This window comes from Leptodactylus fuscus, chromosome 8 (assembly GCF_031893055.1).
Source record: "Leptodactylus fuscus isolate aLepFus1 chromosome 8, aLepFus1.hap2, whole genome shotgun sequence".
In the NCBI taxonomy this organism is placed as follows: Eukaryota; Metazoa; Chordata; class Amphibia; order Anura; family Leptodactylidae; genus Leptodactylus; species Leptodactylus fuscus.
Genome location: NC_134272.1, coordinates 18,174,052 through 18,200,051, shown reverse-complemented (window position 1 = coordinate 18,200,051; position 26,000 = coordinate 18,174,052). Strand labels below are relative to the sequence as shown.

General features: G+C 45.0%; 4 protein-coding genes across 4 annotated transcripts in view; all 4 read left to right on the top strand.

Annotated features, from left to right (window-relative positions):
• The window catches only part of LOC142216442 (nmrA-like family domain-containing protein 1), a 68,991-nt gene that overhangs the window by 4,812 nt on the left and 38,179 nt on the right, over nucleotides 1-26,000 (top strand). The window lies entirely within an intron of this gene.
• Nucleotides 742-7,781, top strand: LOC142216443 (nmrA-like family domain-containing protein 1). Its single transcript, XM_075284260.1, has 5 exons — nucleotides 742-879; nucleotides 1,957-2,195; nucleotides 3,861-4,110; nucleotides 4,299-4,489; nucleotides 7,548-7,781. The coding sequence occupies exons 1-5, from the start codon at nucleotides 840-842 to the stop codon at nucleotides 7,728-7,730; spliced, it is 903 nt and encodes a 300-aa protein (XP_075140361.1). The 5' UTR covers nucleotides 742-839; the 3' UTR covers nucleotides 7,731-7,781.
• Nucleotides 13,278-16,340, top strand: LOC142216447 (nmrA-like family domain-containing protein 1). The gene is made up of 5 exons (XM_075284264.1): nucleotides 13,278-13,404; nucleotides 14,429-14,667; nucleotides 15,121-15,370; nucleotides 15,536-15,726; nucleotides 16,145-16,340. Exons 1-5 carry the CDS (start codon nucleotides 13,365-13,367, stop codon nucleotides 16,322-16,324), a joined length of 900 nt encoding a protein of 299 aa, XP_075140365.1. The 5' UTR covers nucleotides 13,278-13,364; the 3' UTR covers nucleotides 16,325-16,340.
• Nucleotides 19,132-24,816, top strand: LOC142216740 (nmrA-like family domain-containing protein 1). The gene is made up of 5 exons (XM_075284772.1): nucleotides 19,132-19,200; nucleotides 20,379-20,617; nucleotides 20,845-21,094; nucleotides 23,242-23,432; nucleotides 24,604-24,816. The coding sequence occupies exons 1-5, from the start codon at nucleotides 19,161-19,163 to the stop codon at nucleotides 24,814-24,816; spliced, it is 933 nt and encodes a 310-aa protein (XP_075140873.1). The 5' UTR covers nucleotides 19,132-19,160.

Sequence of the window (26,000 nt, the reverse complement as noted above, 5' to 3'; positions counted from 1 at the left end):
GAACATACCCATAGAGATAGCAGGGGGATCCAAACTCAGTTTTGGAGGCAGTACTCGAATAAAAGGGGACCTTTCACCACCTCCACCAACGCCAACTCTACATCCTTCAATAGGCGCAGTTGGAATTTTTTCTCTAGTCCTTCCCGAACAATCATTTCTGTTAGTTTCAGCATTAAATATCGACTCTACTGTAAGGCGGGTGGTTTCTGGCTCTGCTGCAACCAAGGCCCACCCACTTGACAGTAGAAAGCAGCATTAGTATATTGGGTGCAGAAACTAACAGAAATGATTGCTCAGGAATGGTGGAGCTAGAGAAAAAATTTCAACTGTGCTGGAATCACTGGAGCGCCACCTATTGAAGGGTGCAAAGAGTTGGAGTTGGTGGATGTGGTGAAAGGTTGTCATTAAAATAAAATATACAAACTTGGATAAGATAAAAAACAAACAAACACTTTTCTTCTTTTAAGAAAACTAACATGAATGACATAATCTTATGTTTCTGAAGCAGTTTTGCAGCCAAGGCCACGTCTGGATCCTACAAGGAGGAGAGTATAAAGGACAGATTCTACTTCTCCTCTGCTTTGAATCCACTGCAAGATTTGGCTCAAAAACTGCATCAACAAAAACCTGTGTGTAAATATACCTTAATGATAGGTACAGGCGTGTCCTTATTGTACCTCTGGGTAGAAGCAATGGGTGCGTCCTGAGTCTACGCCGTACATTTTTTCTGCTTAACCTGCCCCTTGTGCTGAGTCACAGGGGTACGGCACAGTATAAGGGGACAGTGTTGATCCCAGTACACACAGATCCTGACTTCTTCCAGAGCTGCACAGGTCATCATGGCTACAAAGAAAATTATTACAGTGTTTGGGGCCACAGGTAAGTGCCCGTTCTAATGCAGTATAGGAGAGCCGCAGGCTCCTGTGCAAAATAGGGAAGCTGTGTTATCAGACGGCCATGATGTGGATGTAGCTATAGTAGGCCTACAGTTATTGTCACCTTTGGCCCCTAGTGTCCCCCATCTGAGTACTGCAGTGCTATCAGACCCGTAACAGCTGGGAGCCCGGATGAACGTTCACTATCGGAGCTCAGGAGCATTGAGCTGCACGTCCAGATGAGACAAGTGGTGGGGTAGTATCCGCTGCCCTGGGCCCTGCAGCACTACTTCTGTATAACTTATGAGAAGTTGCGTATTCAAGGGTTAATCTTACATGAAGTCAGTGTTAGTACACATAGAATTTTCGATGGGAGGGGGCAGAACTTGAAAGGACTTGAGTTTACGGGTTTGGGGATTTGCAGACAATGTAAACACACTAGATCCACGTACAGTCTCAGGCAGTCATTGTGCCACGTGAGCGATGTATCTACAAAAGTAACTAGAGTTCCTAGGATCTGGTGCAAGATCTGTATCAGGGGCCCAGGCTCTATCGAAATAATAGCCCAGCAGAAGACACCCCAAATTTGAAGGGTACTATGATTTATTTCCTAGGGGTTATTAGAGGCTGCACCCCCAGAACAGGATAAGTCCAGAGTTTGGGAACATTGGGATGGGAACCACCACTAACTCCAGCATTTGATTTAGATGTTTTTGGAGTGGGAGGGAATCCTTGGGTTCATTGTATGTAAGGCCCCTTACCCATTCCAGTTGTTGGTGTTATGGTCCCTACCCAGCTACTGTCTGTATTCCAACAGAGACCCCTACCTACCTTGTGCCATTTAGAATACTGGTATATTTGATGTAGCAGGGTCCATGTCTCAATAGCTGCACGCCATGCCGCGCTATGCCTCTGACCACACCAAAAATTGTGGTAAATTCTAATTCTGGATTATAAAACAATGCTGGATTATTGGAGGCAAATTCAAAATATTACATTTGTTTTTGTAGCGACACGTGTATTACATACATATTCATTTTCTAATACGTAAGTGTCTTGTTTTTCATATATTTTATTTCAGGGTCTCAGGGGGGTTCAGTCGTCTCTGCCCTATTAAAGGACCGCACTTTTGCAGTCAGGGCTGTGACTCGAAACACCAGTAAACCAGCAGCTGTGAAGCTGAAGGAGGCCGGAGCGGAGGTCGTGGCTGCAGATCTGGACGATGAGAAGAGCCTGGAGGCCGCACTGATTGGAGTCTATGGAGCGTTCGTGGTCACCAACTTCTGGGAGGATTTCAACAAGGACAAGGAGGTGAAACAGGTAAGATCTGCAGTCACACATCACTATAATACATGGGGGAAGGGGGATTGCTGAATTTCGAAAGTATTTTACATATGCAATACCAGCAACGACCACAAGGTGTAGTACAAGCAAACAGATTGCTGCATGATTGTACTATGTCATTTGTACACCACACTGGGCATGTACCAGGTATAACATATACATATATATATATGTATATATATATATATATATATATATATATATATATATATATATATATATATACATATACATTATATATATATATATATATATATATATATATATACAGTATATATATATATATATATATATATATATATATATATACTAGCCTCTGCCCGCTACTTCGTATGCGTGTTGTTGGCATCGGTGATCCGCCTATATTCAGTAAATTTCTGCTCCAAATGGTTTGCCTGCTCCAGCGTTTCGGCAGCGCTTAAGCTATCCTGTTGCTGACCTTGTTCCTCACGCCATGCCTGTGATTATTCCGGCATCTCAGCAGCTCGCTGGGACGCCATTTAATGAGCATATTGTTGGCGTTGATGATCCGCCTGCTCCGGCGTTTCGGCAGCTGTCAAGCTGGCCTGCCACTGAATTGATTCCTTGTGCTGTGCCCCTGATTGTTCTGGCATCTCAGCAGCTCGCTGGGACACCATATAATGAGCGTGTTATTGGCACCGATGATCCCCGTCAGCTCTGCTTAAGGAGAACTCTGTTGACTTCTGGCTACCTTCATAGCTGTCATTGTTTTAAAATTTTGCAACAAATTAGATTTTCTTTCTTCCCCAACATGTTTAAAAGTAGCAAACTACCAATTTGGATTAAAGGTGTTTTCCCATCCAGTGTGTCAGCATGTTGCCTGGAGCAGATCAGATAATATGTCAATGCATGTACAGAATGGACTGAGGGTTATCTGGGTGTTTACATAGAGAGATAACAGACCTGGCTTTATCAGAACCTGAAATAAACTGCTGCAAGAGCAGTGTAATATAGTATGTGAACATAAATTCATAACAGTCGTGAAGCCATGTCATTTACCGGGATAAAAGTAGCCTATGTGTTACTCCAGGTTACAATCTATCTAGGTGCCAAATTTCATTCAAATCTGTTCAGCCGTTTAGTGTGATTGACTAACAAACATCCAAACACACAAACTTTCACATTTATAATATTAGTAGGAGATATATATATATATATATATATATATATATATATATATATGACACTATATGAAGTTAAAATATATGGGGTGATCTGAAAATACAATAGATAAAGGCCTTGTGGTTGGTATTGACCTTTTGGGAACAATTTGGGTTGACCTTGAACATCTTTCTTAACATTACCTATATATGACCTGAGATAACAGTAGAATTTGTTGCGTTATAGGGACAACGTGTCTCAGACCTGTGTAAATGCCTGGGCCTGCAGCAAGTGGTCTACAGTGCATTGGAGAACGTCTATTTTTTGACAGGAGGAAAACTAGCTGTTCTGCATTTTGATGACATTTGGACACTTGATAGTCCTGTACAGGATGCAATAGGTCAACCTCAGTAACTGAGACATGTTTTTGGTGATGTTGGAAGAGTGACCCCTCATCCTTCATGACCTCCCCTATATTGTCTTCAACATGAGATCACAGTAGAATTTTATGTGTTACAGGGAAAAACTATTGCAGATTTGTGTAAGCGCTTGAGCTTGCAGCATGTGGTCTTCAGCGGACTGGAAAACGTCAAAAAGTTGACAGGGGGGAAGTTGGAAGTTTTACATTTTGATGGTAAAGGACTAGTAGAGGATTATTTCCGAAAAATCTCCTGCCCCATGACCAGTGTGAGACTTGCCTTCTACTATGAGAATTTCCTAACTGGCTGCAAACCACAGAAATCAAAGGATTGTGACAGCTATGACCTAGGTGAGACTATAGCGGATATATCTGGACCCAGGGTTCTTTATTGGCCATAGAGACCAATCAGAACTCAGTATTCATATTGTTAACTGCAACAGAAATATGAAACAAGAACTGTGATTGGCCGCTATGGGAAATAGGGGACTCTCCACCAAGTTTTGATATAAATTTTCTATAAAAAATTTTTCTTGCAGTAATTCCCATGTGTAACGTCCCGATGGATGGGATCTCTGTGTCCGATCTGGGACCAGCAGTTCTCAGCATCCTGAAGAATCCAAAGGAATATACAGGGAAGAACATCGGACTCAGCGCAGAGAAACTGACTGTGGCGCAGTATGCAGAGATTATGTCCAAAGTCTCCTGCAAGGTCATCAAAGATGCCAAGGTGAGGTCATCACTCCTTCACTGTGACGACTCATCTCAGGATATTTTAAGCTAAAGGGGTTAGCCTCTTTATTGCCCCCTCCCACAGTATAATGTTCCTTAATGCCCCCACCCAATGTAAAATGCTTCTTAATGCTCCCACTCACAGTATAATGCTCCTTAATGCCCCCATGAACAGTATAATGCCCCTTATTTCCCCCACAAACAGTATGATACTCTTTAGTGACCCACCCAAAGTGCTCCTTAGTTCCACTGTGCACAGTATGATGCTCCTTAGTGCCCCCACCCACAGTATAATGCTCCTTAGTGTCCCCCACACAGTATAATGCTCCTTAGTGTCCCCACCCACAGTATAATGCTCCTTAGTGTCCCCATACACCAGTGATGCGAACCTATGGCATGCGTGCCAGAGAGGGCACGCAGAGCCCCCTCTGCTGTCGCTCTGCTGTACCGGGGAATCTGGGGCAGGATTCCCCGTTAGTGAGCGATCGCTGCTTTCAGCTGGTTGTGCAAATGCACATCCAGCTGAAAGCTGTCAGTGTAGGCTGTGCGCTACGCTGACTTTACTGCAGAGTGTGACCTCCGCACCAGCGCAGGTTTAATGACGTAAGTCATCAGCGCCCGCAGTGAACAGGAGAAAGGACGCCCGGTGGTAAGTATATGTGTGTGTACTGTGTGGGGAAGGGGGCTACTGTGGACCATTTCATGCTGTGTGGTAAGGAGGCTACTGTGGACCATTTAATACTGTGTCGGGGGGGCTACTGTGGAGTATACAGGCAGGGGACACAGATTATACTGTGTGTGTGGGCCACTGCAGGGCAGATTGTACTGTGTGTGTGGGCCACTGCGGGGCAGATTGTACTGTGTGTGTGGGCCACTGCGGGGCAGATTGTACTGTGTGTGTGGGCCACTGCGGGGCAGTTTGTACTGTGTGGGGTCCCTTCACTATTTATATCACACAGTATCTGTTTTATAGTAGATGTGATATTAGTACAGGCTGTAATAACATTGCCGGTCACTATAAAACGGATTCTGTGCGATGTAAATAGCGAACGTTAATTGTTCAAAAGCACCAAATGCAGAGACCTTTACCTTTCAGCACAACCTCTATAAAGCCCCATTCACACGCCTGTAATTTGTGGGTCCGCAATTTTGGATCCACAGAGTTTTAAGGTTAAATTTCCTTATTGGCACTCCACGATAGTTTATTGATAAAAGAATACAGCCCAGACAGGGGTTAACCAAACACTTACAGTTTACTTCTGTAGTCAGCAGGAGATAACAGATGTTACAGGAGGATTCACCTTGCTCCAGTATAGTGAGATGCCAGTCTTCCCTTTTACTACTAGTATGATTCGGCCTTCCACTGCTGCTCAAACTCTCTACGGTAATAGATTTCCTCTGGTCCTGGGTTCCAGGAGCTCAGAGGTTAAGTACAACTGAGTAGATACCCCTTCTGGACAGCAGGTAACGCGAGTTCTTTGGGATGCTGGATGCACACACTCACCCCAACTCTGTATGTTACTGAGCCTCCAGAAAACTTGCATTCACTAGGGCTTGGTCCAGTGAGTATCTCAATATTCTAAGTGTTTCACACACTAGTTAGGAATTGATGCTCCTTTTTTTGCAGCTTCGTGTGTGTGAGGTCTCACCTCTACAGAACCCTGGCCTCCTGTGCTGTGCTATCACACTCCATGCGGCTCCAGCACACACTGCACTTCCACACCCCTCTGCTCTCTCCTTCAGACTCCTGCACACCCCCTGAGACTCTCTTCCAGTCTGTAGCTCCACCCCTTTTCTTAAAGAGGCAATGGCTATGGAACTTTGTGTATGCTACAAGGTTGACTGGATCTCACTGTACCTTTACAGTACACAGTGTAGATCACATAAGATGGCATTTATAGTGACCCACTCTGTAGGGCGCTACACATGTCTAGAAAGAAAAGCACAGAGTATTGTGGAAGGTGGAGGACAAGTTTAGAAGGAGGAAGGGAAAGTAATGTAGAAGGTAAAGGGCACATCTAGAAGGAGGAGCACAGAATAATGTAGGTGACGGAGGACAGGTTTAGAGAGAGGAGCACAGAGTAATGTAGAAGGCAGAGGACAGGCCTAGGAGGAGCACTAAGTAACGTAGAAGGCAGAGGACAGGCCTAGGAGGAGCACTAAGTAACGTAGAAGGCGGAGGACAGGTCTGGGAGGAGGAGCACTAAGTAACGTAGAAGGCAGAGGACAGGTCTGGGAGGAGGAGCACTAAGTAACGTAGAAGGTAGAGGACAGGCCTAGGAGGAGCACTAAATAACGTAAAAGGCAGAGGACAGGTCTGGGAGGAGGAGCACTAAGTAACGTAGAAGGCAGAGGACAGGTCTGGGAGGAGGTGCACTAAGTAACGTAGAAGGCAGAGGACAGGTCTGGGAGGAGGTGCACTAAGTAACGTAGAAGGCAGAGGACAGGTCTGGGAGGAGGTGCACTAAGTAACGTAGAAGGCAGAGGACAGGTCTGGGAGGATGTGCACTAAGTAACGTAGAAGGCACAGGACAGGTCTGGGAGGATGAGCACTAAGTAATGTAGAAGGCAGAGGACAGGTCTGGGAGGAGGTGCACTAAGTAACGTAGAAGGCAGAGGACAGGTCTGGGAGGAGGTGCACTAAGTAATGTAGAAGGCAGAGGACAGGTCTGGGAGGAGGAGCACTAAGTAATGTAGAAGGCAGAGGACAGGTCTGGGAGGAGGTGCACTAAGTAACGTAGAAGGCAGAGGACAGGTCTGGGAGGATGAGAACTAAGTAACGTAGAAGGCAGAGGACAGGTCTGGGAGGAGGCGTGCAGAGTAATGTAGAAGACAGAGAACAGGTCTGGGAGGAGGCGTGCAGAGTAATGTTGGAGCAAGAGGTCCATTTGGACAGTGACAGTATTACAAGGATGCATGCAATGAGGAGCTTGAATGGAGTAGTGGTCAAGCGTGTGCCCTGCTGCTCCATTCACAATCTATAGGACTACCAGATATAGCTGAATACTGTAAACAAACTGTTCTATATAATGTTCTGTCCCTCGTTTATCTCACAGATTTCTCCTGAGGACTATGCAAAGCTGCCCTTCCCAGGAGCAGAGGAAATGGCCAACATGTTCAGGTTTTACATAATGATCCCTGACCGTGATGTGCCACTCACCCACAAACTGAACCCAGAAACCAAGAATTTCCAGCAGTGGTTGGAGGAGAACAAGGAAGCGTTCATCAAAGTCTTGTAGATGGAGGGGTTCGGGATTTTTTTTTATTTTGCAAATAAAAACTTAAGAAAACCCCTGTGTCTTCTTATTTTTCATGGGCTAAAGTTGGTGTGGGTTTGCTCTTGTAGTACATGCAATGTATATGTAATAGTCTATTAGTCTCATATTCACGGGGCAAAAATAACAGGTTTTCCAAGTACACCCAAGATCAGATTGATACTCTATGCTACACCTATTGCAGTTCCGGAGGGGGCCATAGATGACCTAGGGATTCTCTCATTAAAGTTCCCTAAATTCTTGCATTGGGTATCACCCTCTAAAACCCTGCATATGTACTATATGGCAGTCAATGGGGCTGCTATGAAGTCCGTGGAGGAGGTGGCCGGGCCTTGATTAGTCTCATCCACTTTGCTACTGGGTGATAAGAATCTTTGACGTATTAGATTATTAGAATATTAGATTATTAGTACTACAATATTTCTATATTTTATAGCATTATTACACTATATATTATTATAGAATTCATATCTCTACCCTTGAATATTACGGTATTGTTATTACAGTTTATTACTATTATTATTCCATGATTTATTACTTTATTATTATTACTACACTATATTATTTTATAGTATTATTAGTATAGCTACTATGGAATATTACTGGATTATTATTACACAATATTATGTTATAGTATTATTAGCATTATTATTGTGATTTACTACTGCATTATTATTACACTATTTTATATAGTATTATTATTACTATTGTGATTTATAATTGGACTAGCATCTACCCGCGACTATGTCTGCGGGTTAGCGTTGGCGCTGAGCTGGTGATATTAACGCTTGCGCGCCTGGTTGTGATCCGCCGTGCGCCGGAACGCCTCCCATTACGCGGCCCCGCCAGATATGGTCCTAGACCACCCCCGCAGCCTCTCTACCTAACAGCTGCACCTTGCTCTTCCCGGCCGCCATTGTCTCTCGCACTCTTGCCCCTTACTGGCCGGGCGCCCCCGCGCCCCCTTTGTCTCCTATGTCCCTGGGACTCCCCCGCCCTGGCAAGGCCTGCGCCGCCACCCCCTCGGTGGCCCCTTTTGTGGCCCCCCTGGCTCTTGCTCCCATGTTCCCCCTGTTTCCATGGCCACCACTGGACTGGCAACCCATGGACCCCTAACAACCAGCCCCCCTCTTTCAGCAACGCACACCTTCCTCTTTTCAAAGTCGCTTAACTCCCCTGCTCTCACAGCCCCTCTCCTGCGGCCGAATGACATGGCGCACTCACCAGACCTTGCGCCGACACACTGGGTGGGACCGCAGACAGAGGCCGCAGAGGCATTGCAGGCGATTCCCTGGCCGGCCGCGGCAGATAAGTGCGGAGCCACGGCGAGCACATACAGGGGAGCAGGCGACGCATGGCTCGCCGACTCACAGTACAGGCGCTTCAGCTGGGCGCCATGGATTTCTTAGAGAAGCCATGATGCTGTGCACGCTGGCCGGCCACTAGCTCCGCCCACACTGAAGTGGCAGCCAACTGGGTGAGTGGCTGAAGGGCCTGGGATGACGTCATCTCAGGTCCTGCAGCGAATGCAGAAGTGTAAATCACCGGGTGTAGCCGTGAATTCGGGTGTTGTACGGGGACACCATGTAGCCTATGTTTCATTCCAGGACCCAAGGTATGTGTGTGGCAAATTTGAGCCAAATCCATTCGCCCGTTTAGACGTGATTGAGGAACAAACATCCAAATTCACATATTAGTAGGATTATTATTACATGATCTTATTAATTATTAATACTACTATGGTATATTACTAGTATATTATTGTTACAATATATTATTTTAGAGAATTATTAGTATTACTGCTATGATATATTATTATTATTACACTATATGATATTACAGTATTATTATTACTATATGATATTGCTGTATTATTACATTCTATTATCTTATAGTATTATTATTACTATTGTATATTACTGCATTATTATTACACTATATTTTATATAGTATTATTATTATTGGAATATTATTACACTATATATATATTTTTTTTTTCATTTTCTGTAGTTAGAAGAAGTGACCCAGCACAATCTCACACAATGAAGCTATTTTATTTTTTTTCCTGTCAGCAGTTTTGTTTTACTTATTTTGTTTGGGTACCATGATGCAGCACAAATCCTCCATCACTGAGATTACACTGCACATATCCTACTAATATTATACTAATTCTACTGTTATCTCAGATCATATATAGGTAATGTTAAGAAAGATGGGAGGGGTCAGTATTACGCAAATGTTCAAGGTCAACCCAAATTGTCCCCAACAGGTCAATACCAACCACAAAAGAGAAATCATCTGCTGCACACTCTTGATTCAGTGATGAATACACAAATACATTTATTGTGAAGGTAACATAGGTTGATGCGCCATGGAAAAAACGGTATTTAGGTATATATGAACTTTTGATCCAATGTTAAGCAGGGACGTTTCGGTCCAATGACCTTATCATGCCAGATCAATGTGTGAAGTACAAGGAGCCTCCATGGCATCCAATCTCCTACAAGCCTCCAATCTGCTCTAGGCTACGTGCTGACGCACTGGATGGGAAAACATCTTTAATCCAAATTGGTAGTTTGCCAATTTTAAACATGTCAGGAAAAAGAAAATCTAACTTGTCACAAAATTCTAAAACATCAAGAGGTATGAGGTAGCCAGACGTCACAGACTTCTCCTGAAACGGAGCTCGTGGGGGGGATGAGGTGGCAAAGCACAGAGTACTGTAGAAAGTGGAGGACAGGTTTACAAGGAGGAGGGTAAAGTAATGTAGAAGGTAAAGGACACATCTAGGAGGAGGAGCACAGAATAATGTAGAAGGCAGAGAACAAGCCTACGAGGAGCACTAGGTAACATGCAGAATAATGTGAAAGGCGAGGACAGGTCTAGCAGGAGGAGTGCAGAGTAATGTAGGAGGACGAGGTCCACTTGGACAGGGACAGTATTACAGGGATCCATGCAATGAGGAGCTTGAATGGAGTAGTGGACAAGCATGTGCCCTGCTGCTCCTTTCACAATCTGTAGGACTACCAGATACAAGTAATCCAATTCTATGTGAAAAAATGGCAAAAATAATAAAATAATTAATTTTTATTGATTTGCGTTAAAAAAAAAAATATATATCCTGGGTATAAATATATTAAATTTACTGAAATATTCTCTCCAGATAATGTATTGGTGTCTTTTTTGGTCGATGTTCGGAATGACATACTATTCTACCATTCCCATTCCAAAAAGACCTCCAAAACCCAAAAGCAACATATACCTGGGATCCCAAATCTTTGGTATTCCCCAATCCTAAAGTTTGCCCTAGGAGAGATGACTAATATTGCGCCAACGGCTGGCTTTATTTCAAATGGCAAAGAGATGACTTGTAGCCTGTTCAACTGATGCAAAAAACACTGTAACACCGTAGCTGCCACCTATCCCGCAGCTGTAAGCCAACTCAATGAATGTTTTGAGTTGTATTAGAAAGCCTGTTGCAACATAATTACAGATGGACCCTATTATTCAATAGTATTATTATTCCTACTATGATTTATTACTTTATTATTATTATTATTATTATTATTATTATTATTACACTATATTATTTTATAGAATTATTACTACTACTACTTTATATAGCTGCATTATTATTACACTATATTTTATATATTATTATTATTGGATTATTATTACGCTATAGTATTTTATAGTATTATTACTATTATGGTTTATAACTGGATTCATTATTTTATAGTATTATTACTACTACATTATATTGCTGTATTATTATTACATTCTATTATTTTATAGTATTATTACTATCGTATATTACTGTATTATCACTACATTTGGATTAGAATCACTGGCTTAGTCAACTTTTTTTTTTCATTTCCTGTAGTTAGAAGAAGTGACCCAGCAAAATCTCACACAATGAAGCTATATTCTTTTGTTGCTGTCAGCAGTTTTTGGGGTTTTTTTTGCATATTTTGTTTAGGTACCATGATTCAGCACAAATCCTCCGCCGCTGAGATTACAGTGCACATATTACTCATATATAGTGCAAGTCATGGAGGGAGAATGTAAAATACAGATTCACGTGTGAAGTATAAGGTCACTGCTTACAACTTATCCCCTATTCAGCAGTCAGAACCCTACTGATCATATGGTGTCCCTTATACCACTGCCTCAATGGAGCAACGCCTCCTTGTATGACCAACTATATGGGACAGGCACAATCTATTTTCTTTGGCAGTCCCATAGAGATAATTGAAGGAGCAATGCATCACAGCACTGCTACTATATTCAGATGGGGGTACAAGGGGCCCCTGTTCTCATGATTAACGGTGGTCCTCCTGGTTGTACGTACAATGATCAAACACTTAGTGGTGCTTCCTCTTACACTACAGGCCTATGAGGTTGACCGATAGGTAAGCTGTGGACTGTATAGACAAACACAGACACAGATACAGTGCAGGGCACTCGACAACAGATCTGCAACAAAATCGACACTCGACAACAGATCCGAGACCTCTGCCCTGCATCTTTTGCACTAGAGATTCTCCTAAGGCCCGGTTCACATCTGCGCCTGGGTTTCCATTCGGGAAGTCCGCTTGGGGACCCCCCAAATAGAAACTAAATCTGCATAAAAAAGCAGTTACCTAAGAAAACCTGCGGACCCCATAGACTGTAATGGGATCCATGTGGTATCTGCTCGTTTTCAGCACGAAATGCAGAAGAGGGGAATAGAATGACCCAAACGCAGATGAGAATCGGACCTGAGTTATACTGTATATACTTTATTATGTATATTTCCAGTACTGTGCTGCTACCTAGTGGCCAATTATGTCATTGATATTAGTCAATATGCTTTTATGTGCAGAGAACCTTTGGGTCACATGACCATTCTCTGCAGGTCCCTAAGAGCCCTAATGAAGGGATAATTTCATACTGTCAGGACTTACCATGCAAAATCCACTGTGGAATTCTTGCTGTCGACAGAAATATTTCTACTCTCATTCACCAGGGCAATTGGCATGGGATTGTAGGGTTATAGGTTGGACTTGATGGACTGATGTCTTCATCCAACCTCATCTACTATGTAACTATGTATGAAAGCTGCGCTCCGGGGCCCCTCTTATTAAAGACAGCAATGAGAGTCCCAGAAAAGTTACCATTCCTTTATTTTTGTTAAGCAATACAATTAACACATCATTGATGAAAAAGACAAATTTTCTCTAGCGCCACCTATTGTTTTAAAATTCTCTTTCCTACTTGAGGCTGAGGCCCCACATTGCAGAAACGCAGCTTTTTTTGTTGCAGAGTTTGCTGCAGTTTTTTGAGCCAAAGCTAAGAATGGCTACAAAATGAATGGGAAATATGTGGGAAAATTCTAGTCATAATTACAGATTTTAGAGTAAAGGTATGTCGTCATTGGGTCTGTGGGTCAAAGCAATGGGTGTGCCAAAAGTCTACTCAAAACAAAGCTAATCCCTCTACTCTACTTGCAAAACCTGCCCCTTGTGCTGAGTCACTGGGGTACGGCATAGTATAAGGAGACCACGCTGATCCCTGTACACACAGACCCTGATTTCTACCAGAGCTCTACAGATCATCATGGCTGCAAAGAAAATCATCACAGTGTTCGGGGCCACAGGTGAGTCCCAGTCAAACAGTGCAGGGACCCTTGTGACCTGGAGAGCCACAGGTTTCTGTATTATCAGTGGGCCATGATGTGAATGCAGTGATAGGGGGCCAGTGCTTGTAGTCACTCCTGGGTCTTGGTTGGTCACAGTTGTGGGGCCCAGATATACTTTTGCTTTTAAGGCTCCAGACATAAATATTTGTAAAGTAATGGCTGCTGCGTCCCTGCCATAGTCCTGCTCTGCTTTCAGAAATGCATAATATCGCAGAAAGTCTGAAGTTTATTTATGGGAGGGCCAGGGTTCTGCGGGGTGGGGGATATGCGCACAATGTAAGCACAAAATAACTAGCAGGTACAGCCTTATGCTGCAAAATATGGAGGAGGCCCTATATCCCTCTGTATTTGCGGCTCGGCTCGGCCAATTCAGTGGGTCAGTGAAAACAACAACTGTCACATGGAAACTGCAGGATCTGCTCATGCTGGTTGGTGGAGCAAACCTTCTCTATCGGTGGTCTGGCTGGGCCGTCCTGTTTACCATGTGTGTGCCCTCACGTAACCACTGTCACAACACCTCAGGGGGTGGATGGGTGCTTGATTGAAGTATAATAGTTCTTGGGTGGGTGGGTGATTTGGAGTATAATAGTCCTTGGGGGTCTCATCTTCCCCTCAGTTGGTGGCAGGTGGACACATATTGGGCAGCGATCTCCACCATGGACTCACTTCTCCCAGTAGGATGTAGAGTTTCCTCTTCTCATCTGCAGATGTGAAGTCTGGGATGTGGGCAGAGAGTCTTTGGAAGTAGACGGCCCTCACAGCTGAGTATTTGGTGCAGTGAAGCAGGAAATGGGTCTTGTCTTCCAGGGCCCCCTGGGCACAGTGTTGGCACAGTCTGTTCTCCCGATATTGTACTTGGGTAAATCCTAAAGATATTATGGATTGTCAGGCAGTTCTAAATAAAATAATCCTAAAATATTGAATTTGCTTCTTGACCTATATTGTACAAATACCAATTCCATATGTATTTTTTTAATTTCAGGGTCTCAGGGGGGTTCGGTTGTTGGCGCCCTCTTAAAGGATTGCACCTTTGCAGTCAGGGCAGTGACTCGCGATCCCAGTAAACCAGCAGCTGTGAAGCTGAAGGAGGCCGGAGCGGAGGTCGTGGCCGCAGATATGGACAATGAGAAGAGCCTGGAGGCCGCACTGAGTGGAGCCTATGGAGCGTTCGTGGTCACCAACTTCTTTGATCACTTCAGTAAGGAGAAGGAGGTGAAACAGGTAAGATTTACAGTCAGAGAATCACTATAAAATATTGGGAAGGGGGAAAGGTAAACTGCAAAGAAAACGTATTAAAAATACAATACCAGAAGTGAACACAAGGTGGAGCCAAAGCAATCAGGTTAGTGCATGATTGTACTAAGTAATTTGTATACTATGTGAGACAGAAATCATGTATACCATATATAGGTTACACTTTATGAGGGTAAAATGTATGGGCTGATCTGAAAATACCATAGCTGAAGCCCTTATGGAGGGAGGTAAATACTGATATGTAATAATCAGACCTCAGATGACATTTGGACACTTGATAGTCCTGTACAGGATGCAATAGGAAAACCTCAGTAACTGAGACATGTTTTTGGTGATGTTGGAAGAGTGACCCCTCATCCTTCATGACCTCCCCTATATTGTCTTCAACATGAGATCACAGTAGAATTTTATGTGTTACAGGGAAAAACTATTGCAGATTTGTGTAAGCGCTTGGGCCTGCAGCATGTGGTCTTCAGCGGACTGGAGAACGTCAAAAGGTTGACAGGGGGGAAGTTGGAAGTCCTACATTTTGACGGTAAAGGAGAAATAGAGGAATATTTTCGGGAGATTTCCTGCCCCATGACCAGTGTCAGACTTTCCTTCTACTTTGAGAATTTCCTAACTGGCTGCAAACCAAAGAAATCAAAGGATGGCGACCACTACGACCTCGGTAAGACTAAAGCACATGTATCAGGTCTCAGGGTTATTGGCCACAGCGACCAATCACAGCTCAGCTTTCAAATTGGAAACTGCACTGAAAATATAAAACGAGGCCTGTGATTGGCTGCTGTGGGAAAAATGTTACTTTTTTAGTGACCCTTCATTTTCCTTGCAGTACTTCCCATGTGTGATGTCCCGATGGATGGGATCTCTGTGTCCGATCTGGGACCAGCAGTTCTCAGCATCCTGAAGAATCCAAAGGAATATATAGGGAAGAACATCGGACTCAGCGCAGAGAAACTGACAGTGGCGCAGTATGCAGAGATTATGTCCAAAGTCTCCGGCAAGGTCATCAAAGATGCCAAGGTGAGGACATCAGCCCTAGATGGGCACTCTGTGACATCACCCCTCATGTTTGGGGTTGGGGACAATGTATCATTACATATATGTGAAGGGCTAACACTAGGGTCACTCTAGAGATGGTCTCTCCATCATTCACATGGGGACCCGATCAACAGAGAGCCTTTCCACTAAAAAAGCAGTTACCTGTGGCCACCCATAGACCTCTGTGCAGGACTTTTCTCTCCACTGATTTTAGGTGGAGTCTCCACTGCAGTTGTGAACCCAACCTAAGAATAAATACAAATCATTACAATGCATTTTTACTATAGGGTAGTAGGTGCCGCGCAAAGGGAGGAGTCAAATTGTGGCATCATATTCTGCAGCAGGCTCAACGATGGCTTCTCTTGTCTTAGTAGTTCTTGACCTCTTGCTTGTCTCACAGATGCCCCCTGATGTTTATGCGAAGCTGCCCTTCTCAGTGGCAGAGGAAATGGCCAACATGTTCCGCTTCTACCTGACGATCCCTGACCGCGACGTGGAGCTAACCCATAGACTGAACCCAAAAGCCAAGAGTTTCCAGCAGTGGTTGGAGGAGAACAAGGAGGCGTTCAGCAAAGCCTAGTAGATAGTGGGTCAGTACTGGGGATTTTTAAATTTTGCAAATAAAACTTTAAGAAAATCTGTTGGAATTTTTTTTATTATTTCTTATGAGCTGAAGTCACATGATAGAGGTGGAACTGACCTTATACATTAGAAATAATCCCTTAAAGGCCACATTGATGCTTTGATGGTACACTTAATACAGGTATAAGCTACAGCCATGCCCCTTCTGGGCAATGACATGCCCCCTCTTGTACATTGCCAGGCCCCCTTTCTTATGACATGGGGACAAAATGAGGTGGCTACGTTCCTCTTTCGATTATGACAGTAATAAAGAGCCCAAGGCACATATAAGATGACTTCTAGGGCATGTGGAATTTGCCTGCTCTTACAGGAGTATGGGAGGTCACCCTTTTTCTGGGAGCCTTTTTGAAATTTCGGGAGAGTTGCATACCTCCCAGCTTATGAAGAGCAGAACGAGGAACAAAATGTGCGGCGCGCTCGCAGCGCACTGCAGCAAATATTGCTCCGCCCACTTCATGTTGACTCCACCCATTCTCGTTCATTTTTCATGGTGGTGCAACTCAGGAGAAGTCTTGTATGCGGAGTGGGAGGTTCAGATAATAGAGGATGTAAGTGTTAGGTCATTGAGTGAACGGAGAGCACGGGTTGGGCGATAGACAGAAGTGAGGGACGCAATGTAGGGAGGTGCAGCATTATGGAGAGCTATAATGACTATATAGACTATAATGGGGTCAGTGTGTTTTCTGTGCGGTGTCCGCACAAATCATGCAGAGAGAAAAGTACTGCAAGCACCGCTGTTCACTGTATGATTCGTGCAGATGTAGGAGTCAGGTGACCCTTCCCCATTTTTCTGTAATTTTGCTGCCACCTATTGGTGTGAGGAATTATTGCCTAGGACTGTAATAATGCGAGAGACAATAATTTCCGTGTTTCATCCTGCTGAATGGTGCGGACCAAAGCAAGTGACGTGGAGTAGCAAGCCCAGAGCAGCCAGTTTGGGCCCAGATTCTGTGATGTGAGGACCTGTTAGAGGCTATTTCTGACTTAGTGCGCAGTAGAAGGCCTGAAGCACTGCAGAGACTTACAGGAAAAAGCGGCAGTGTTCCTGAGAGTGTTCTAGAGACTAAAGCCCAATTGAGAGACATTCTGTGGACGGCTGAAGCAAAGATTGTTGTCTTGAGTTGCCTCCCCGCCTCAGGTTCTGGACCAAAAAACCCATATGAACTTACCCTAAGCCTTAGAGCAAGTTCACACAGGGTTTTTTGGTCCGGAACCTGAGGCGGACGGGTGGCCGCGAAGGTAGCCGCGAATGAATGAATGACATCCAGTCGCGCACTCCGCTCCGGATTAGGCTCAATGAATGGGCCTAGTCGGGTGGAGGGAGTGTCTTCAGGCCGAATTGCAAGGCGAATCAGCCTGAAGAATGAGCATCTTGCTTCTTTTTTTCCAGGACCCGGAACAAATGGCTCTCGGAAAAAATACCTGACCGTCTCCCATTGATTTCAATGGCAGCCATCTTTTTGGTCGAGATTTTGAGGCGGATACGGCCTCAAAATTCTGACCCAAAAACCCTGTGTGAATTTGCCCTTAGGCCGGGGCCCCACAGGACGTAAACCCCGCGATTTGCCTGCAGTGGAGATGCTGCGGGAAAAATCACGGCGTTTTACAGTGCAAGCAAAGGGGATGGTATTCATGCGAATCCCATGCCCACTTTGCGGAAGAAATCGCACCGTTGCGGCTTTGCAAATCACAGCATGTGAATTATATCTACGGAAACGCCGGCGGCTTTCCCGTAGATATAATGGGAAGAGAAAGTCCGTGGAGGAATCGATCGCGCAGCGGTTCTTTCCGCAGCGCTTTAGCGCTACAATTACGGCCCGTGGGGCCTTAGTTTCCCTGTAGGCAGACTAGGATATCCTATTCCACCTGTATGAGGCAGCAGGTGCGGAGGATTACACAATTATACACTGTTATACACTCTATTATATAACGTAACACTTTAATCCACATGTCAATACAGCGGATTACACGGCTGGACGCTGTTCAGGTCATGTGATCATATTCTCTGCTAATACTCCGTCAGTGGGAGATTTCTCATTTCCACCTGCAGCCGTGCTGTCCTATCTCGTGATGTCACTCTGGGTCATATCTATGACATCATGGCTCACGAATAATCACAATCTTTGCTGTTAGTATCGGTCTAGTCTATAATCCAATGATCATATTAATCCCGCTGCATTGCATTTAACACATGACCACGGGGCACAGTGTGCAAATCTCTCCTAGTCATTTTCTTTGAATATTCACCATTTATATGAACTGACACCCAGCTTTTCACTGACCCAGAACGTTCTATATAAGCTCACTCACACATATTGTTCTCTTGGTGCTCATGTCAGTCCTCACTGCCATCCTGACATTCTATTCATGAACCAGAAAGCCCTGAGCTATTGATATAAAAGCATGCGGCAGTGCATAGACCTGTTTCCAGACTACTTGTATGAGTTTTGATCTAAATCTGACATTTTCACTAGTAGATCCTTCATCTGAAGTTAATATATAAAGTGAAAAGACCATGTGTGACTGTCTGCTGACTGCCCGGTGAACAAGGCGGGTGCAGAGTCTTGGGACAGAGGGCTGGTTTTCCTATGGGGTCCTTATCCCCAAATGATTTGGTTGTGTATTGTGTAGATTAGTGCTGAGACACAATGAGATTTGGTAGGATCCCCAAGATTGAGGGGAGGGGAGTGGGCCGGGGCTTCCTTGTATATATACTCAACTCTGCACTGGGCTGTATTCCAGTTGAGAACCTTGAGCTGTAGCCAACAACGGCCATGGCTGAGAAGAAAGTGTTTGTAGTCTTTGGAGCCACAGGTGAGTGCTGAGGAGGTGATGGCCTGTAGATGGGGAGAGTTATGCACTTTATTATCCCTGCAGGCGGTGGTGTCTGGAGATAATGGTGGGGTCTCTTGAGTGCTTTCTTCTAGGTCCTCCACCTGTCAGCAGTGCTCGGTATGGCGGTCACATTTCTGGGGTATGATCCATCTTGGAGTTTATTGTGCTCTGAGGCCTAGGTCTGCACTTAAATCTCCTAAAAATCTGCAGGAGTTTCTGTAACCCTTTAATGTGCACCAGAACTTTTTTCCTACTATCTGTAGTAGAAATCTAAGTTTGAGCTTATGTTCTAGAAAATAGAAGTGCCCCAAAGCTGCATTCACATCTAATTTGCAATGTAGCGGTGTCCACACAAAATCGCCAGATGGAATAGTTCCACATGCAAACCATTTTTTTGCTGTATTTTAATTGAAAAACAATGGACCCAGTTATAGTCTGTTGTACTAGGTGTCTATTTTGGCAGTCCATTTGTATGTTATCAAAATGATGGACACCACATCAGGTGTGAATGTACAGTGACCCCTGGTTCACATTAGTGTTTGGATTCTGTCTGCATGAGAACCCCCCAACTCCTGAACGGAATACCAACGCAACTGCAAGTGGTGAGCAGTTAAAGCACATGGACCCCATAGTCTATAATGGGGCCTGTGTGCTTACCACGCACTGCCCAAACCAATCATTTGTGCGTTGCAAGGACACAAACCCCATTATAGTCTATGGGGTCCATGTAGTTTTACAGTGCTTGCAATTGTGTTCCATGTGGATTCTAACCGGATGGAATACATACGCTAATGTGAACCGACCCTAAGGGCCTATTCACATCTGTCAATAAAGCCCAAGGCCATATTCACATGACTGTACTAAGAAAAATCAGGTGTAACTGGTTTATCATGGCTGCCTTATATTCCTGGGGCTGTTGTTTTCACAAATAGCTCAGGCTTTGCTCCTGGGCAAAATAGGACCCGGTACGTGTCAGTACTTACAGTGGAACACCTCATGTGCTGCTCGGTTCACATTGGATTCTCTGTACTGCTGTTTGTTCCTTTCTCAGTTTTGGAGACGTCACATATTTGACACCAGCTGCCCCAAAGCCCTGTACCTACAAATGGGGTATTTGCAATACATTTAAGGTTGTTGTGTTCCTCCTCTCTTGGCAGGAGTTCAGGGTGGCTCAGTCGCCGCCGCTCTCCTGGACGATGGCACCTATGAGGTTAGAGCAGTGACCCGAGACACCAGCAAACGACAATCTGTGAAGCTGAAGGAGGCCGGAGCGGAGGTCGTGTATGGAGATCTGGACGATGAGAAGAGTCTGGAGGCTGCAATGGCCGGAGCTTATGGGGCATTTGTGGTCACCAGCTACTGGGAGTATTACAGCACGGAGAGAGAGATCGCTCAGGTACGGAGAGCCATTAATCCGATCACCCCATTGGATTACAGCCACATACATATTGCATTGCTCACAAATGAGCCAACCAGCATTCGTTTATTTGGTTTAGTCTTGAATTGCTGTTCATCCTGAGCCACCTGTTTCAGGAATTAAATACCTGAACTACAGTGAGCAGTGGATGATGTAACTTTATGTAACAAGGCAGATTTTTATTTTTAATTTTTCCCTCCCTCCAGGGTAAACGAGTTGCAGATATGGCCAAGTATCTTGACTTACAGATTGTGATCTTCAGTGGCCGGGAGAATGTGAAGAAACTGACTGAGGGGAAGCTGGAGGTGCCCCATTTTGATGGAAAAGGGGAGGTTGAGGAATACTTCAGAGAGATCGGGGTACCCATGGTCAGCGTCCGGCTTCCCTGTTACTACGAGTCCCTGCTGAGCTACTTCAAGCCCCAGAAGAACAAGGACAGAGATGGCTACTCTTTAGGTACAAGACATGTTCTGGCCTTGTATTAAAGGAGGTTGAAGGCTCTGTGATATCTGTAGGATAAGTAATCAATATCAGATTGGTGGGGGGGTCTGACACCGGGCACCTCCATTGATCTGCTGTTTGACCGCTGCAGCCTCTGCACTACTTAAGACAGTGGTTCTCAACCTTTCTAATGCCGTGACCCCGCAATACAGTTCCTCATGTTGTGGTGACCCCAAACCAAAAAATAATTTTGGTCGCTACTTCATAACTGTAAAGGCTAGTTCACACAGGGGGTGGTATAGCGGATTTAGGCACTAAGAGTGACGCAGGGCGCCTCAATCACACTCGGGTCAAAACACGCTTGCCACGGCTTCCCCCCGGAGTCGGCTCAAATTAACGGGCCGACTTCGGAGGTTGCGTACGCCAGGTGGACGCCATGGCTCACCGAGACGCGGAATCCGCCTGAAGGGCAGCCCGCTTTTTTAGCCTGGCGGTCTAAATAGACCTCCATTGTGAGGGGGCGGATTATGACGTGGATTTCGCGGTATAATCTGCCCCCTCTGTGCCCGTGTAAATGGGCCTTAATTTTGCTACAATTATGATTCGGAATTTAAATACCTGATATGCATTATGTATTCTGAAACACCCCCCATCTTGCTCACACACAGACTGAACCCCTCTATCATTCTCACACACAGTCTGAACCCCACTATCATGCTCGCACACAGCCTGAACCCCCCCTATCATGCTCGCACACAGCCTGTACCCCACTATCATACTCACACACAGCCTGAACCCCTCTATCATGCTCACACACAACCTGAACACCCCCCCCCCCATCTTACTCACACACAACCTGCACCTCCTCCTCCTCCCCCCCCCCCCCCCCCACACACTCTCCATCTTACCTTCCAGTCTCCATTCACTGCAGCTGGCTCTTCCTGTGGGTGCATGCACACTACGTAACGCCGGGCGTGTATGAGAGCCGTACACGCCGGCGTTACAGCAGACTGCCGAACACTTCCCATTCACTTCAATGGGAGCGCTCGTAACAGCGGCGTTTACTAGCGCTCCCATTGAAGTGAATGGGAAGTGTTCAGTAGCCCTGCTGTAACGCCGACGTGTACGGCTCTCATACACGCCCGGCGTTACGTAGTGTGAATGCACCCTTACTCGGCACTGTACTGAATAGCTCCGCCCACAGAGTCCGATCACATGGTCGTGACATCATTTCAGGTCCTTCAGCCTACTAGGATCTTCCCTGCTGTGGACAGTAGCGCGGCTTCTCAGCTGCTAAAGCCATCGGAAATATGTATTTTCCGATGGCTTTAGGCGACCCCTGTGTTTTGGTCGTTCGACCCCCGCTGGGGTCGCGACCCACAGGTTGAGAACCGCTGACTTAAGACCTACCATACATTGTAGTGGCTGTGCTTGGTATTACAGCTCAGGCTTATTCACATCCTGGCATTGAGCCACAATCATCCAATGTGATGTCATGTGGCCAGAGAAGCAGAAGCAATGTTTAGTGTTTTTCATCTTGCCATGTCGTACTCCAGTCACATCCAGAGCTGTATTCAAAGTCCATTCCAAATCGTAGCTGATATTCAATCACATTTCATATGTGCCTTTGATCTAATATGAAAAACTATCATGATTATGGGTCTATTCACACACTGCAAATATTTCTGCCATCATCTGAACGGGGCTTGCAGAAATCCATGCACCTGCTGCAGTAATGGCCTCATTCAGATGTAAGGAACTGATTTTTCAACAAAAAAAAAGAGTAAATACAGCCTAATGTGCTTGTGTATCTGCAACTCTTCACTGTAGTCTGTAAATACTTTGGACCGCAGCAGTGACCTATAACGCCCTGAATCCTAATGGTCATCGGAACCAGAACTGTGAATACAGCTCTGGATGTATTTGGAGTATCTTATCTAAAATGTGTACAGGTTTCAAGATCACTGCTTCAGAATTGGGGAAAGTATGTGCTTATATACATTCAGAGCTTAAACTTCACAGCTGAGGCTTTGTTACAGTTGTATCCAGTCTACACAATCCTGTGAGATAAACCAACTACACTACATTATACATTTTACATGCACTGACACAATGTAACAAACTTTCAGGGCCTTATATTCTGACTCTCATTGTCTTTGCAGCTATCCCGATGGGTGATGATCCCCTAGATGGGATGTCTTTGACAGATTTGGGGGGTGTGGTTGTCAGCATCCTGAAATCTCCATCGGAGTACATTGGTAAGGACATTGGACTCAGCGCACAGAAGCTGACTGTGGAGGAGTATGCTGCCGTATTATCCAGAGTTCTCAACAAGGACATCAAAGACGCCAAGGTGAGACTGGTTATGGGATTAGACAGTTGCTGCTTCGATGAATGATCACACCTCACCATGGCAGATTATTTTACATGTAAGCTCCACCATCACAAGCTTTGGACCCTTCCCCATAATGTCAGCCACGTTGCTCCATAACCTTCTTGTAGACTTCACTAGACAAGCGTCTCTACAAGTTTTCACCTCTACTTTATTCTAACATTTTGTAATGTAACATAGACTGGATCACTCCAATCACAACCAGAGCTGCAAGTCAGCTGGATTCTATTTGCTCTCAGGCTGCAGGATCTCTGTGTGAAGTGGCTGGTGCAGTCTTCTGCACTCTCCTCATAGAAAAACCCTACAAGCAGCCCTGAAATGGTGGATACAAGGGAGCAATAGACTGTATTCGGCTACACGGCAAATTGTGGATACAGGGTCCCTTTAATTTGGTAGAAGATTACCTTAAAGGGGTATTCCCACGTCGCATACTCGCTAGTCTTCGCTGCAGTAAATTCTTCTGTCTTCTGGCTTTGTTGCGTCATTGGTGGGTGGGGTTACATATGCAAAGCCAGCGGTGAGAAGTCTTCGCTTCTATGCCGCTGGCCCTGCGTGTGCGCTGCCGATGCACTAGGCATCGGACATACAGCCTTCACAATGTAATACAGACCCGGCATCTGCTGTAATAGAGAGGCGGATGCCGGGGAGTGTAGACGCCGGTACAGGTGAAGCCAGCAGCGGCAGGAGCGATGCTGCTATTCTGCTCCTCCCTCCCCTCCGGAATATCAGCATCACTCCTGCCGCTGCTGGCTTCACCTGTGCTGACGTATACACTCCCCAGCCTCCGCCTCTCTATTACAGCGGATGCCGGGTCTGTATTGGTGGCCCCTCCTCCCGCGCCGCCCCCCCCCCCCAAAAAAAATAAATTGTAAACTACCCCCCTCCAGGCTCGCTCCCGTGCACTTAGCCCCTCCTCCCTCCCCCTTCAGAGCAGGCAGATACATCTCTTGACTTATGACCAGATAAGTCAAGGGATGTGTCCCAAAAAATGAATAAAGTAAATGGTGGACAAACAAAGCAGTTTTGCTGAAGCAATGTATTTAGGAAAAGTCTTACATTCACATTAACAAGCAGTATAGATAGGATCCTTGTGATGGGACAACCCCTTTAACCCTGTCAATTTTACCCATAGGTCACCCCTGAAGAGTACGAGAAACTTGACTTCCCCGGTTCGGGAGAACTGGCCAACATGTTTCGTTTTTACAGGATGAATCCTGACCGGAACGTGGAGCTCACCTTAAAGCTCAACCCCAAGACAATGACACTGGAGCAATGGGTCGAGAAGAACAAGGATTCCTTCAACAACATGGAGGTCATTTATGATGTCGCTTACAAAAAAGCGTGAAAAGACTGTACAATGCATTGAGCATTGGGGCTGAAGCAACAAAACCAGTGCATGACGAAACCCATGTAACCAATCACATGCCAGGTCTCATTTCCGAGACTACCTTGTTGCCATACGCCAATACTCTACTTTTTCCCCTTACTCAGGTTCTCTTGAAGGTGCACTTCACTTTGTGGAGCATACTTGTTAAAGACAGAATTGGATTTATTTTTCTATATTAGAAGTTAATAAAATAATTCTAAATTCTGACGAAGTCGTATGTGTTAAATGTGTCGCAGGGGTCGGCTGACGCTGGGCAACAAGGGCCCACAGTTATAACTAACCATATTCTATTATACAGACTATTATATTCATAAATCACACTTCAATGCAGTGGATTATGTCACACCGCTGTCTGTTATGTGATCCTATTTTCTGCCAATACCCAGGACTCTGTATACTGTATAACAAGCTCGCCCTCATTCTGTGTCTGGATTGGCTGTAGAAATGGGAACCCTGACACTGGATATTTAGTCGGCATCCAAGCACTTTATACAGCTCTGGAACAACCTTCCCCTTTATTTTAGCCGGAATTCTCCTTTACGTTAAGCAGGAGAACAATTTTGTCATTTTTCTGTAGGCCTCTTATCAGATCTGGTCTTGTTACTCATAGCAACCAATCAGAGCTCGGCTTTCATTTTCTAAACTGCCCTAGAAAAACGAAAGCTGTGCTTTGATTGGTTGCTATGGCTAACAGGGCTTGTATATGGTTTTGATAAATGGCACCCTTTGCATGTCTATTCTTCACCATTGCTGTCACTGAATGGGAGAATTTTTCACACAGGCAGCCAGGTGTGTGTGATGGTCATGGCTCACATAGTCAGACCTCTAGGCTGATGCCCAGGGGTCCCAGGATCTGCAACAACAGACGTTTCATCTGGTGATCCGGATCGGGGCAGCCTTGATAACAAATGTATTGGCATGCTATGCACAACAATACTAGGGAGATCTGTTAAAGCAGGGAGCTATAACATCCTTGTTGTAACAGATGACTAGTTAGAAGATGGGACGGGGCGTGATAACTGATTTTTGACACCAGTCTATCCACAGGACATCAGTCTGATCTGTCAGGGCCAACTGTTCTAGTTGCCTCTTGGTTATGAAAGCTGCTACTGGACAGGATGCAGCACCACTACTATTCAAGT